General features: G+C 48.3%; 3 protein-coding genes across 4 annotated transcripts; 1 reads left to right on the plus strand and 2 right to left on the minus strand.

Moving 5' to 3' along the window:
* Window positions 1-2: 2 nt before the first annotated feature.
* On the plus strand, window positions 3-4177 carry Vma12 (vacuolar ATPase assembly factor VMA12). The gene is made up of 6 exons (XM_076870245.1): window positions 3-231; window positions 1270-1343; window positions 2334-2423; window positions 2920-2962; window positions 3162-3274; window positions 3561-4177. The coding sequence occupies exons 1-6, from the start codon at window positions 21-23 to the stop codon at window positions 3654-3656; spliced, it is 627 nt and encodes a 208-aa protein (XP_076726360.1). The 5' UTR covers window positions 3-20; the 3' UTR covers window positions 3657-4177.
* Window positions 4178-7003: 2826 nt separating this feature from the next.
* Sebox (SEBOX homeobox) lies at window positions 7004-7875 on the minus strand. Its single transcript, XM_076871723.1, has 3 exons — window positions 7845-7875; window positions 7542-7702; window positions 7004-7384 (listed from the first exon to the last, which is right to left on the minus strand). Exons 1-3 carry the CDS (start codon window positions 7873-7875, stop codon window positions 7004-7006), a joined length of 573 nt encoding a protein of 190 aa, XP_076727838.1.
* Window positions 7876-9341: 1466 nt separating this feature from the next.
* On the minus strand, window positions 9342-12334 carry Vtn (vitronectin). 2 transcript variants are annotated; one of them, XM_076870015.1, is made up of 8 exons: window positions 12124-12334; window positions 11921-12040; window positions 11532-11843; window positions 11313-11452; window positions 10888-11044; window positions 10560-10712; window positions 9746-10099; window positions 9342-9534 (listed from the first exon to the last, which is right to left on the minus strand). In XM_076870015.1, the coding sequence occupies exons 1-8, from the start codon at window positions 12197-12199 to the stop codon at window positions 9428-9430; spliced, it is 1419 nt and encodes a 472-aa protein (XP_076726130.1). In that variant the 5' UTR covers window positions 12200-12334; the 3' UTR covers window positions 9342-9427. The 2 variants fall into 2 exon arrangements, with proteins under 2 accessions (XP_076726130.1, XP_076726131.1); XM_076870016.1 differs by having other exon boundaries at window positions 12136-12333.
* Between the last annotated feature and the right edge of the window lie 1247 nt (window positions 12335-13581).

Here is a 13581-nt window from a genome sequence, read left to right on the forward strand (position 1 = left end):
GACCATAAAGGCAGCTAGACATGGCGTCTTCCTTTCTTGCCGGTGAGCGACTGGTACACGCTTTGGGCCCCGGCGGGGAACTGGAGTCAGAGCAGCTGCCTCGGAAGCTGCGAGCCGAACTAGAGGCCGCTCTGGGGAAGAAGCACACGGACGGTGATAGCCCTAGTGGCCCCCGACGCTTAGTTTCCTTCCGTCTAATCCGGGATCTGCACCAGCACCTGAGAGAAAGGGGTGAGTCTGTCTCCAGTCTAGATCGCCTCCGTGTTTCCAGATCTACTTCCTCCTGGTTTTTTCCACTATTATTGTCTGTAACCTGTAAAGCACTTAAGTAACCAACTAAGAGTCTCCTCATAAACCCAAGGGCCACCCACACTCCTTTCTCCACTCCTAAGGGAATTCTTCTTGGACGACAAAATTTACTTGTTCAGATTCTGTTCTCTTATAATCTCCTATTCACTTGGCAGGCACACCTGACCCTGAGGAAGTCGAGGATCTAACCCAATACCATCTCCCAAATTCCATTCCTCCTCCTTTTTTTTTTTTTTTTTTTTTTTTTGCCACATTAGGAACCACTTAGCATAGTGAGCTTAATTCTTTTTGGTCCATCTCAAAAGCAAGAGTTGATATCCTATGTTGTCTTTCTTTGTTCATTTCTCTTGGTGATAGAACGATGAAAGCTATGTTAAAAGATCTAGACCAGGAATAGCATGTGAGTTTTAATCCTAGTTCTGTCACTGTTTTCCCTCAAAGAAGTCATTCTTCCTTCCTGGGCTCCTGGGCCTCAATTCCCTTATCTATAAAGAAAGGGAATAGGACAAACTAGGTATTTTTCCAGAATTAACATAGCCTAGCCAGAAGTGCAAAACATAGACTGCTCAAGTATTAGAACTAAAAAAAAACTTAGAAAGTATCAGGTACAGTGACTTCTGAGTATTTAGCATTACTGTGACAGAAACCTATTTAGGGCAGAGCTATTGTGCCACAGAAATGACCTAACCCAAAGGTAAATGTTAGGTCTTGGTTTTCATGTTGGCAGAGTAATTGAGAGTTGACAATTATAGTGAACTTTGCAGCACTAGGAAATACTTAGGTGGAATTTCCCTAGATTTTTCCCAATTGAAAGTGATCCTAGCAATGAGTTGACATAGGTATGGGCATATTTTTATTTCAGCAGGAAAAAAAAAAGTAAGAGCTAGACCCTTCTCTGATATTAGATTTTCAACCTTAACTCTATGGCTCACTACATTTGTGGAAACCTTTTCTTCTCAGATTCCACACTATACCTTCATGAGCTCCTGGAAGGCAGTGAAATCTATCTCCCAGAAGTTGTGAAGCCTCCCCGGGTATGTAAAGGATATATTTTTGAGAGTGGGTATTGACTGAGTAGGGCATCAAATTTTTTAATCAGTTTTGGGGCTTGAAATTTTGTCTTTTAAATCTTTGACATCTGAGATGAGTAAACCAGGTATTGCCTTCTTTATTTGACAGCTTTAGAAAGCTGAGATCCAAAAACCCAGTTTCCAAAACAGTGGAGATAGAATGACAAAAGCTATGTTGAAAGATCTAACCAAGAATAGCATGTGAGTTTTAATCCTAGTTCTGTCACTGATTTCCCTCAAAGAAGTCACTCCTCCTTCCTGGGCCTCAATTCCCTTATCTATAAAGAAAGGAAATAGGGGCTGGAGCTGGGGCTCAGTAGTAGAGCACTTGCCTAGCATGTGTGAGGCACTGAGTTCGATCCTCAGCACAACATAAAAATAAGTTGAAGGTTATTGTGTTCACCTACATCTAAAACAAACATTTTTTAAAAGGAGGTGGAATAGACAAACTGGGTATTTTCCAGAATTAACATAGCCTAGCCAGAAGTATAAAGTGTGGACTGCTCAACTACTAGGGGGAGGCAGCTCTTTAGAACTAAAAAGAATCTTAGAAGGGCTGGGTTGTGGCTCTGTAGTAGAGCGCTTGCCTAGCATATGTGAGGCATTTGGTTTGATTCTCAGCACTGCATGTAAATAAATAAATAAAATAAGGGTTCATCAACATCTTAAAAAAAAATAAAAAAGAATCTTAGAGAGTATCAGGTACAGTGGACCTATGAGTATTTAGCATCACTGGGACCTAAATCTATTTAGGACAGAGCTGTTGGCCACAGAAATGACCTAACCCAAAGGCAAATGTTAGATCTTGGTTTTTATGTTGGCAAACCTGGTATGCAGGTCCTCTGGCACTCTTAGTAATTCAGTGCCCCCTTGGAACCAGTGATTACGACATGCTTCCTAGCAAGACACATGTAAAAGAACATCAGTCTTTTCACACACTTTTTTCTGCTTTAGAACCCAGAGCTAGTTGCCCGGCTTGAAAAGATTAAGATACAACTGGCCAATGAGGAATATAAGCGGATCACTCGTAATGTCACCTGTCAGGTAAGGACCTGCTTCTTAATGTATGGACTGAGTAGTCCCTAAAAACAGAAATAAAAACTGGTGCAGAGCAAAGAAACAACATGGGAACTTGGCTTGTCTCCTATTCCAAAACCATACAAGTTCTGTGTTATCTAAAACGGCATAATTCCCAGCTCACTCACTGAAACTCTGAGCTTAGATGTGACTGATTCTTAAACATTGCAGAGATGGAGATGAACCTTGCAGCCTTTTTTCCCACAGGGTTCCCTACTAATCTCTGGAATGTTCTTTCCCTGAAACAGGAGAGAAGTAGATGAGTACTGGGAGCCTATGTCCTCTTCTCTGAAATGCTTGCTCTGTGGTCCAGCAAAGAGTCAGGCTGGTCCTAGACAAAAGAATACATGGAAAATGCAGAGTTAGTGTGTTGAGGAATAGAGAGAGGTGAGGCCAGACTGACACATGTGAGTTGTCTCTGAGCTGCTTCCATTCTGAATCATCTACTTTTTCTTTTTTCTAGGATTCACGCCATGGTGGGATGCTCAGTGATCTGGGAAAACAAGGTGGGATACTAGGAAATTAAGCTTCCAAAGCCTCTCCTTGGGATGGAGGTGGCATTTCTTTCCACCCCAACATTCTGGGTTTAGGCTGAGCTATTCAGACTTGTTCTTTGAAAGGAATGCGGTTAATGGAGGGAAGCAGCTCTGAGGGAACAGGGCCACCTGGAGAATGCTGACCTAAAAATTTCTCCCTTCCTCAAAGTAAGGTCAGTGAAGGCTCTAGTCATCACCATCTTCAACTTCATTGTCACGGTGGCAGCTGCCTTTGTTTGCACTTACCTTGGAAGCCAGTATGTCTTCACAGAAATGGCCTCGGTGAGTATGGGCTAGACAAAATGCCCCAAGTGGAGGTGTTAGTGGAAAAAGGGGATGTGTGTGAAAGTGCCTTACACAGGTTAGAAATTGTGCATATTTATGCACTAATCAAAGGGAGCAATTTTGGGGAGAGGGCTGGACAGGTATTAATCACAAGAGAAGCCAGATCCCCTCCTCCTCGATTTAGGAGCTGGGTTGGAGGTTTTCCATCCCCATTAAAGGTGCTGAGGGCTAGAGAGCTGAGTCTTGGCTTACATTCCTTAAGCCTGATTTTCCGCCTCCCTAGCAAGTGCTGGCTGCATTGATCGTTGCCTCAGTGGTGGGTCTAGCCGAGCTGTATGTCATGGTGCGGGCAATGGAAGGTGAGTTGGGAGAACTGTAACTGGTGCTTCATCAACAAAATCTGGAGAAGATTTGAGGGGGCTCAGGCCCCCAACTGCTGATAACCAACTCAATCAACCTATGAAGCTCTTTGTACTCAGCTCCAATTAGTCAGAGGACCAGGCTAGGCCACCTCCTGTTCTTAGAGGAAGCCCTGTCTTCTGTGAATTTCCAGAGGGAGCATTGGAGGAGATTCAAACAACACCACTTCTTTAAAACTAAAAGAACTGACCTCTCAATACCTTTCTACTGAACTCAGTGCCCATTTGCCTTCTCCAGTTCATTCTGGGCACTGCTGGGACTGGGTTTTTTTCAGCAGGAGTAAATGGAATCCAGGCCTTCTCAGAAGTAGACCATACTGCCTTGAACTTGCCCAAGTGCACAAATCAATCAAATCCTTCGTCTGTACATCTTTGGTACAGGCCTATAATTGAGAGCAGAAGCCTCCAAGAAAGCAGAAAGGCTTCCTTTTTCAGTTTATGCTGGAAGAGGAACCAGAGGACAGGTATCAAATAAGAGAAAGAAAGGTTGGTATGGTATGGTAGATCTGGAAACCAGGCAGCTACCTTTTTGGAAAAGGAAGTGGTGTTGGGCCCCTTTTCCAGAAGGCAAAACAGTCTAGACTGAGACCAAATGGCCGGCTATAGTCTTTCTTCTGTTGATTGGAGCCAAAGATTCCTATGTTGCCCTGATGTCTCTAACATTAAACTTCTGAGAACTTAGATAAGTGGTGTGATAGTAGAATCTTTATATGGAATTTGAAAGTATATCAACTTTAAGTTATTTACCCAATAAATATTTATTGTGCCCAGTGTATTCTTATTTCAAATCCTGTGTCAGATACACAAAGCAGAAAGATCTCCATAATTCTGTGAGTTTTTTAGGATTTGCTCCTAAAGATTGACTCATTACTGTTTGTTCATTGTACATGCTCCTGTAGTTCTTGTTTTTTCCCAGAACTTTTTTATTCTTAGAGATTATATACACAGTGGATTAGTAGACATTTCCTCTACAACATTTGCCAGTTTCTGGTAGTTGAGAGGAAATGTCACCTGTGAGAAAATGTAGGTGACATTTTACAGTGTTCCTAGTAACCTGAACTGTTGAAGTTTGGTCAGAAAGCTTCAAAAGCCTTGTGGGGTTCATGGCTGTACTTCCTTGTACTCTGTGCTCCAGACTGCCCATCTTTCACCTCTCCCCAGGACTTGAATTTAGGTTGAATGGATTCCAGATGTTAAAAGAGATCTAACTTAATCAGAATCTCCTCAAACAGATTCTGACCCTAGGACATCCCACAGTAAAATCAGGGTCATTCCCTCTCCCCCTGATCCCAAATTGGGATTGAACCCATGGGCATTCTACCACTAGGCTATATCGCCAGCCCTTTTTATTTTTTATTTTGAGATAAGGTCTCACTAAGTTGCCCAGACTGGTCTTGAGCTTGTGATCCTCCTGTCTCAGCCCCCCAAGTAGCTGGGATTACAGACATGTGGCAAAATCGGAGTTGTTCTCTTCCCTCCACCATTTATTAGGATGGAATCTACACTAGATCCCAACCACCTCCTCACAAGTTAACAAGTTTCTGTGGCATTTCAATCTTATTAAGAGCTGCTTTATGGACTGGACACCAAGTTAGCATCTGAGGCAAAAGACCTAGCTCCTGCCTAGTGAATGAAGAGGAGGCAATGGCCATTGTGCAAGGAGGGTTCCATCTGTAAGGGCAGGATGGTGGTGTTGCTCAATGGTAGAGCACTTGCCAACCATGTGCAAGGCCCTGGGTTTGGTCCCTAGCACCTAAAAAAAAATCTGCTAGGGCCAGTCCTCATTTACCTCAGTGAAGGGAGCATTGTCTTTGCCACTTCCTCTCAGGGTACCATGCTTTCTCCATGATACTCTGGGTTCAGGAAGTGCCTGGCAGGAGGTCAGAGAAACAAGAAATTTGAGGCCTTCCCAGTTCCTTTTTTTTTTTTTTTTTTTAAACACAATATCTTTATTTTATTTTTACATGGTGCTGAGAATCGAACCCAGTGCCTCATGCATGCTAGGTGAGCACGCTACCACTTGAGCCACATCCCCAGCCCCTTCCCAGTTCCTCTTGAGCTCTAGTATAGAACAGCAGAGGGAATTAGCAGTTTTTGGCGTTTTTATCATGTGTCACACACTGCATGAAGCCCTTTGCCTACATTGTTTCTTATTCCCAAAATGGAGACAAGCAAGTTTTTCTGCTCAGCTTTTCATGCACATAGTTTCAGAGAGTTGCCAATTAAATAGCAGAGCCAGGATTTCAGTCCAGTGCAGTCTGATCACCAACTCTGCTTTTCTCCCCAAAGCTGAGCAACTCCAAAAGTGGAGGTAACTGGGATATTCTGAAGTTAGTAGGACTGTGACAGGGGTGCTAGCAGAGGCTCCCATCACTCAGGGCCTCAGTCAGAGCCCTAAGCCCTTCAATTAACCATCCCCCTAACTAATCCCAGCAGAAGCCTTTATAATACCTCCCACCCAGAATCTGTGTGGAACCTGGCCCTATTTAGGGATTAGGTGATAAAGATAAATTTCCAAGGCAAACAACCCTCAGCCTCATTTATTTGCAACATACAACAATCCAGATTAAAGTACAGAGTTGGATTTTATTTGGAGATTAGTTGGTATTACAGATGACAGTGATACCAAAACCCAGTGCTGCTGTACCCTCCTCAACCCCAAATCTGTCAGGTTGTCTCCACAGCCCCACGTCAGAAGGCAATCTGATTTTTTTGAAAATTAAATCAACTTAAGCCCCAGGCTTCTTTTCTACTTTTATTACTTTAATATCACTCCCTCTTCAGGTCCATAGTTATGATTAATTTGTCCAGGTGGTAGGAGATGAAGGGCCCCTGAACCATAAAAAAGGTGGGTTTCTAGCAGTCAAGAGTAGGAGCAGCCCTCTTCCCCTAGCATGCATAGCAGGCATTTAGGTAATGATCTAAAGGGCCCAGGTCAGACAAATGGCTGCCCCATCAGAGGGAGGAGGTCATCTCTGTGGTGAGAACTGGGGACAGGTCCTAGCAGGAGAGATGGGAAACAGTACTCCTTAACTCATCCTGATGGTACTGTCAAGACAATAGATATGCCCTAGGAGGGTCCAGAGTGCTAGGTAGCAAGTACCATGCTGCAGTCACTACCGAGGACCTGCATCTGAGCTGGCCTTGAAGTGGAAGGGAGGGGGTCCTAAAACTAAACTCTTCCCATTAGATTTCTCCATTATGTAAAAGAAGAGGGCAGGGGATCCAGTTCTGATGTGTTCAGTCCTAAGTGGGCTGGATGGACCGTAAGAGCCAGAGGAGAGGTCTTGGAAATTCTGGACCTGGATCAGGAGTGGTCCGCATTGGTGACAACAGCTGAGGCATAAATAAGGTCAGATAGGCTGCCCAATGAGGTTTGAGGAGTAGCTTGCTCCAAAGAAGGGTGGACCCCTGAGACCTCAGCAGGTCCCCGTGGGGCTACAGCTTTCGTCACTGCCCAGCCCTGACCTAGACCCAAGCTGGGAGTTGCACACAGGGCCTGTGAACACACTGAGGTACACTGAGCTGTGCTGGTGGCAGGTGGAGGCTGGACCAGCGTTGGGGGTGCCCAGGGCTGCTGGGGGGTATCTGGAAGAGAATAGCAGCTCTGGGGAGGCTCAGGCCTGGGACTTAGGCCTCCTGGATTTCTGTTCTTGATTTTCTTGGCCCGGCGGTTCTGGAACCACACCTGGTAAGGAAGATGAAGAGGACTATTCTGTCTCCAGCACCACTTCCCTGGGACAGAACAGACCCTGAAGGCAGAATACCCAGAGAGGAACTGTGGGTTAAGGCCAGAAGTTGGCTGTATGAAAGTAACCTATCCTGGGGGGGAGGTCATGGCTCACCTGTATCTTGGCCTCCGGTAGGCGAGTAAGTTGGGCAAGGTGTTCACGGGTACCAATGTCAGGATAGGGTCGTGCTGCAAACACCCGCTCCAACTCCAGCAGCTGCCCAACGCTAAATGTGATTCTCTTTCTCCGGTGGGGACCCAACCCACTGGCGTGGCCTAGGGGTTGACATGGGGGTCAAGCCAGGACTTCTTGCCAGAGCCTGACTCTGCAGTCTGCACTAGCCAACCCTCTTCAACCTTCCCCATCACACCCTGCCCCACCTCTTACCCAACCCACCCTATATCCCTGTCACCTCACCTGCTGGAGACGCTTCCACAGGGCTGGCCATGAAGCTGGCAAGGGCCGAGGAGCCAGAGGGCCACGCCAGGCCTGTGCCCACACCAGACCCATCTGTTTGGGGTTTTATGCTGTTTGAGTGCCTGGCCCCTCCCCCAGCAGGAGAGAGGCTTAAAGTCCAGCTAGAGTGAGGCAGAGAAGCCCAGAGCGGGGAGGGGAGGCCAGGGCTAGGATTGGGCTGATGGGATATGGGTGAGCCAGTTTGATGGCCCCTGCCCTTCCCCAGCTTCACAAAGGAAGCTGGTCCCAGCCTCTTTCTCCAAACAACCTGTGGCAATCTGCCTGCAGTCCTGTACTTCATGAAAATCCTCCAGGGCTCCTTCCAGAAGGCCACTGAAATTTTTCCAGTGTTCCCAGATCTTCAACTGCCCCTTCTGGAGCCCTCCATGCCCTGGTTCTGGCTGCCTTCAGGGAAGAGTAGGTAGAGGCCTACCCCACAACTGACTGGGCAGTAAAGCTGGACAAGATGAGGATGAAGGGGACAAAATGAGCTGGAGCACATGCTTTCAGCAGGGTTGGGGAACAAAGGTCCACACCAGAGCTGTTTCACTTTCTGCCTGACCCTTGAGGCTTTCTGGGGCCCAGGAATCTGGAGCCAGAGGAGGCCTCACAGGTACAATTGAGGGTTTAAAGGTGATATTTTAACAGTGCTCTCTTCCTTAGAAGCCTTCGAAGTTAGTTTGCTAAAAGAAAGGGGTACATATGAATTTCCTTCCAGCTCCAGTCCTTCCCTCTCTCTCCTGACCCCACTGCTCTCCACCCGGAACCCAGGACAGAAACTTCAAAAAACTCCCATCCTCCAGGGTGTGGTAGTGCACACCTGTAATCCCAGCTACTCAGGAAGCTGAGGCAGGGAGGGTCTTGAGTTCAAGGCCAGCCTGGGCAACTTTAAGGAGCCCTGTCTCAAAAAACAAGAAGGGCTGGTGATGTAGCTCAGTGTAGAGCACCCCTGGCTCAATCCTCAGTACCACAAAAAAAAAAAAAAAAAAGGAAGGGAGGGAAAGAAAGAAAGAAAAGAAAAGAAAGAAATACGGGATGGAAGGAAGGCAAGCCTATCCACCTACCTAGGGATGGGTTACAGGAGCATGATGACCCCGTTGACCCTACCTCTTCTCTTGCCCCTTCTATCTCCATCAAAACCCTAAGACCCTAGTCAAGTCCAAGGCTCAAAGCAAGGCAAACCCAGGGAGGAGTGGCTTAGTGACTCTGTCATGACCAGGGGGTTTAGTGCCTGCCTACCTGGGCTGCTGGAGGCTCCTTAGCTCAGAGGAAGGGTAGTTCTCCCAACACCCTCCTCAGCCCCCAACTTTTCTGGTTCACAGAGAGGGCTGTAAGCCTAGCATGGACTGACAGTTGAAGCTCCTCTGTTTCTCCTCCCCTTGACCTGTCCTGATAGCCCAGCTTGCTCTCTACCCAGGTAGGGATCCGTTGACCCCAGTCAGGACAGTAGTCTTAAACTCAGGGCCAAGTGAGCTTTATTGGGTTGGGAGAAAAGGCTGGAAGAGGAAAAAGCTGTGGAAGACCAGCTGTGTGGACTCTGGCTCCTACTTCAGGTCAGGGCAGCCCAGCCAGTACTGGGCGATAGGACGTGGGTAGGGAGGAGTCACTGTGTCCACTCGCCGTGTGCGAAGGTTAACTCGGTAGTACTTATCTGAAAGAGAGGATGGAAGAGGGTGGGTGAGACCCTATATGGTTCTGCCCACTCTTGCCCTGAGAAAGAAGACTGTATCCACAGTGCAACTAAGGACTCCTGGCCTGGCTTTCTGGGGTCTCTGCCTTCAGACTGCATTCAGACCATGGAGACCAGAGGCAGCAGGGAAGGCTCAAGCAAAACCAGCTTCAGAGGTGGCAAGGGCTCCCACCTCCTGAGAAGAAGTAAACACTCTGGATGGGCTCACAGGTGGCAGGCACAACCCAGTTCATGTCATAGTCATAGTTGTAGGCTTCCAGCCCGCTGTCCTCGCTAGAGAACAAGTGCAGCCAGGTGGAACGGGATGGCCGACGGGAGTTCTGGCTGTGACTGCGGCCACGACCACGACCACGACCACGGCGGGAGCGGTAGCGTTTGCGACTGCGACGTCTGGATTTTTGCTTCTTGGCCAAGGAGGAGCGGGGTGCTGAGCCTGAGATGTAGATCCGGCCGGCCATGACAGCATCCACCTTCCCAGGCACACCATGCCAGTCTCTGCTGATGAGCCTGGGCTCTCTGGCGCCCCCTGTGGCAGGGAAGGGGTTCATGGGAGGGGTTTAGAGGACCCAGTTTTGCCCTCTCCAGCAGGACTTTTAGGGTTCATCTGTTACACTTTCATTGCCAAAGGACACAGAAAGCTGGTGGCAGAGTCCAGTGCAGACCTCAGTCTCCCTGTCCAGTGTTCCTTCCTGTGTCTACCATATCCTTGGTGTCTCCACCCCCCAGCCTAGGTCTCCACAGACCCCCTCATCCACGGCCCCTCCCTCTGCTGGTTGTGTCCTTGGCTGTGCTAGGCAAAGTCCAAGATGTGGGGTCTGGGTAGAGCCAAACCTCCCCCTAAAGGTCAACAGAAGCAAAGTTTGGTCTGAGTAAACAGCGCTTGATCAATAGCAACCCAATCGGCCCCCTGCAGGCAGCACAGCCCTCCCCCTCCCCAGGGATTCTGGTCCTTAGGAGATGAAATCAAGCCTTTCCCTCAGCCATACCAGAGGATCTGCTCCAGAAGAGCAGCTCAAAGATGTCCTCCCAGCTGTCTCTCTGCAGCAGGGCAAAGTGCTCAAACACGGCCGACATGGAGCTGCCTTCACACTCCTCCCAGCTGGGCTGGTGCTGGAATTCGTACTCCCAGTACTGCTTCCCTGAGGAGCAGGGGAGCTGGCATCAGGAGGGTGGGCCTAAGCAAGGCTGGAGAGCCCAGAGGCTGCATCAATTAGGAGCTCTTGGCACAGGGAATGTGCATACACTGAGGCCTGACCCCAGCAAGGAAGGAACCCGAGACAACTCTGCCCATTCTTCTCCCACCCTTCTGAGTACCCTTAAAGAAGTAGACCCTTTCCCGGCCACTGTAGCTATGGGCCGGAAGAGCCAAGGCTGCGTCCACGTTGTCTGGGATGCCACCGAAGCCTTCAGAGATGTTTTGGGGGTAACCAGGGTCCAGAACACCATCCTCAAAGCGCCAGTACTGACTACCCTAAGAGGCAGGAAAGGTGAAAGAGAGTGAGGAGGCAGCTGGTTGGGCACAGAGACAGAGTCTCATACCCTAACATGGCCATTCCCAACTCCAGCTTGCTATGCAGGACCTAGAACCTCAGACTGCTGCCTTGACTTCCACAGAGCCCCAGCCAGGTACCACAGGGTCCTGCATCTGACTTTCCTGCCCACCGTGGTTCTGGGAATACCAGCTCTCAGCCCTTCCCTAAATGTTCTCTGTCCTGACCCACAGTCCCTGGGCCTGGCACCTTGAAGAGGTAGGTCTTCCCCTGACAGTTGACGCGGGTGAAGGCAGCATCAATGGGGCCCTCGATGCCCCAGACATCTCGGATGAGCTTGGGGTACCCAGGCCTCACTGCTGTTTCATCTAGCTCATAGCAGTACTGTCCTAGAGTAGGAGAGGCTATATGAGAGAGAGCATGCTCCTGAGGCAGGCCCCCACCCGCAAGGCCTTCCCCTGGACTCACCTCGGAAGGCAAAGAGGGAACCATTCTTGAGGTCAGTGAAGGCATCAAAGGGCTTCCCACTGCACAGCTCCTCCTCTGTGGAGAACTCAGAGGGCCCTTCAGCAGTAGCTTCAGGTTTTAGGTTCATCCCCTCAGGTCCTGAGGTCTCCACCTCAGGCCCTTGGGGACTTGACTCAGATGTAAGAGCTTCTTCCTCAGGGTTCGAGACAGTTGTCGGCTCAGGAGTCCCTTCAGGGCTCACGGAGGAGCTCTCATAGAGGTCATAGTTCCCATATTCATCTTCTGGCATAGTGAACACATCCCCACGAGTCACTGCAGATAGAATGGGTGATATGAGTCTCCAGCTACAGAGGAGACCCCAGGCCCACCTACCTAGGTATTGAACGCACCTTGGGTCTTGCACTCGGTCATGTAGTCAACACAGCAGCTCTGGTAGTAAGAGCAGAGCTCATCGCACTGACACTTCTTGTCAGCATTGAAACCCTCAGTGCAGCGGCCCTTGCATGACTCTATGGAGAAGGGGTGTCAGTTGATACCGCCAGGACCAGGCCACCCTCACCCACCCTTACATTGCCTCAGATGGTATCAACACCTTGGTTCACACCTTGGTCAGCCACAGCAACCCACACCAGCAGAGCCAGTATGAGAAGGGGCCTTGGAGGTGCCATGAAGCAGCCTCTAGTTGACGGGCCTGGCAAGCTGGGCTCTGAGCTCCTGGAGTCTCTGCTGCCTAAGATAGGGAGGGGGGAAAATGAGCCAGGGAGGGAGGGAACTGGAGAAGAGGAGCTGTCCTCTCTGCCACTCTGTTTGCTCAGCCTCCAGCCCAGCCCCCAGTTTCCCTACTCCACAGGCTGCAGCTACAAAGGGTCACTTTCTCAGAACCCCAGGCCTGGGAGAGCTGGGAAACAGAGTCCTTGCCAAGCTCAGGGTCATCAGGTCATCTGGACAGGGAATAGCATGGTGTGTCCGGAGGGCAGAGGGAAGGCTCATGTTGTCACTCACTGAGAAAACTGCTTTGTCTCTCTGAGTCTTTGTTTTCTTTTCAGTAAAATGGGACTAATAGTACTTTGCCTTGTGGGATGTTGAAGGATTACATGAGCTAGAACAGACAAAGTGCTCAGGGCCTGCAGTAGTTTCAAATTCATTCTCATAAATGACTACTGATGCATGATTTATTTGAGCAGGCACATCTCTGGCTGGGTGCTCATCTATCCACTGTGTATTTAGGACAGAGAAAAGGGGATGGGAGCAGAGATGGTAAGCATCCAGGGAAATGCTATTTTTTTTTTTTTTTTTTTTATCATTAAAGTACAAAGTTTCAATTCTGGCTTCTCCTTGTGGGTCTGTCATCTCTCCAAACTGGTCTTCAAAGCACAGAAAAAAAGTGAATATGAACCCTTTGGACCAGATCCAATTCCTGAGGCTTCCATTAGTTCATCAGTGGTAGGCAGACCACACCCTGTTCCCACCTTCAATCTCCCCATTTGTAGAGTAGACTTATTCAGCACACTTTTAGATTCTTTAAAATAAGTGTTATCCCCCCACCCAGAAAATGCCTGCTGGAACAAAACACCTGTTTGTTTGTTTCTTCTTCTTGTTGTTGTTTCAATATTTTTTAGCTGTAGAGGGACACAAAATCTTTATTTATTTATTTATTTATTTATTTATTGCTGAGGATGGAACCCAGTGCCTCACACATGTGAGGCAATCGCTCAACCACTGAGCTACAACCCCAACCCCAGATCACCTGTTTTTTTTTTTTTTTTTTTTTTTTTGTGCCCCATTTCAGGCATCCACAGGCTTCTGAAGCCCCTCTCACCATCTGAAAGTCATGAGTTTTCCCGAGTTGTCAGCTAACTTTTTTTTGTTGTTGTTCTGTAATCTGTGGAATGTGACTTTGGCCAGTGTCTTCCGTTTGGGCCTCAATGGTGTCAACTGTAAAATGGAATACTAATCCTACCCCACAGGCGTATTGTGAGGCTTGAGAAACAGGCATAAAACCTTTAGAATTTTACAGAATCATTACCACGACTGCTTTAACCACTAGGAG

This window comes from Callospermophilus lateralis, chromosome 11, assembly GCF_048772815.1.
Source record: "Callospermophilus lateralis isolate mCalLat2 chromosome 11, mCalLat2.hap1, whole genome shotgun sequence".
NCBI classification, from domain to species: Eukaryota; Metazoa; Chordata; class Mammalia; order Rodentia; family Sciuridae; genus Callospermophilus; species Callospermophilus lateralis.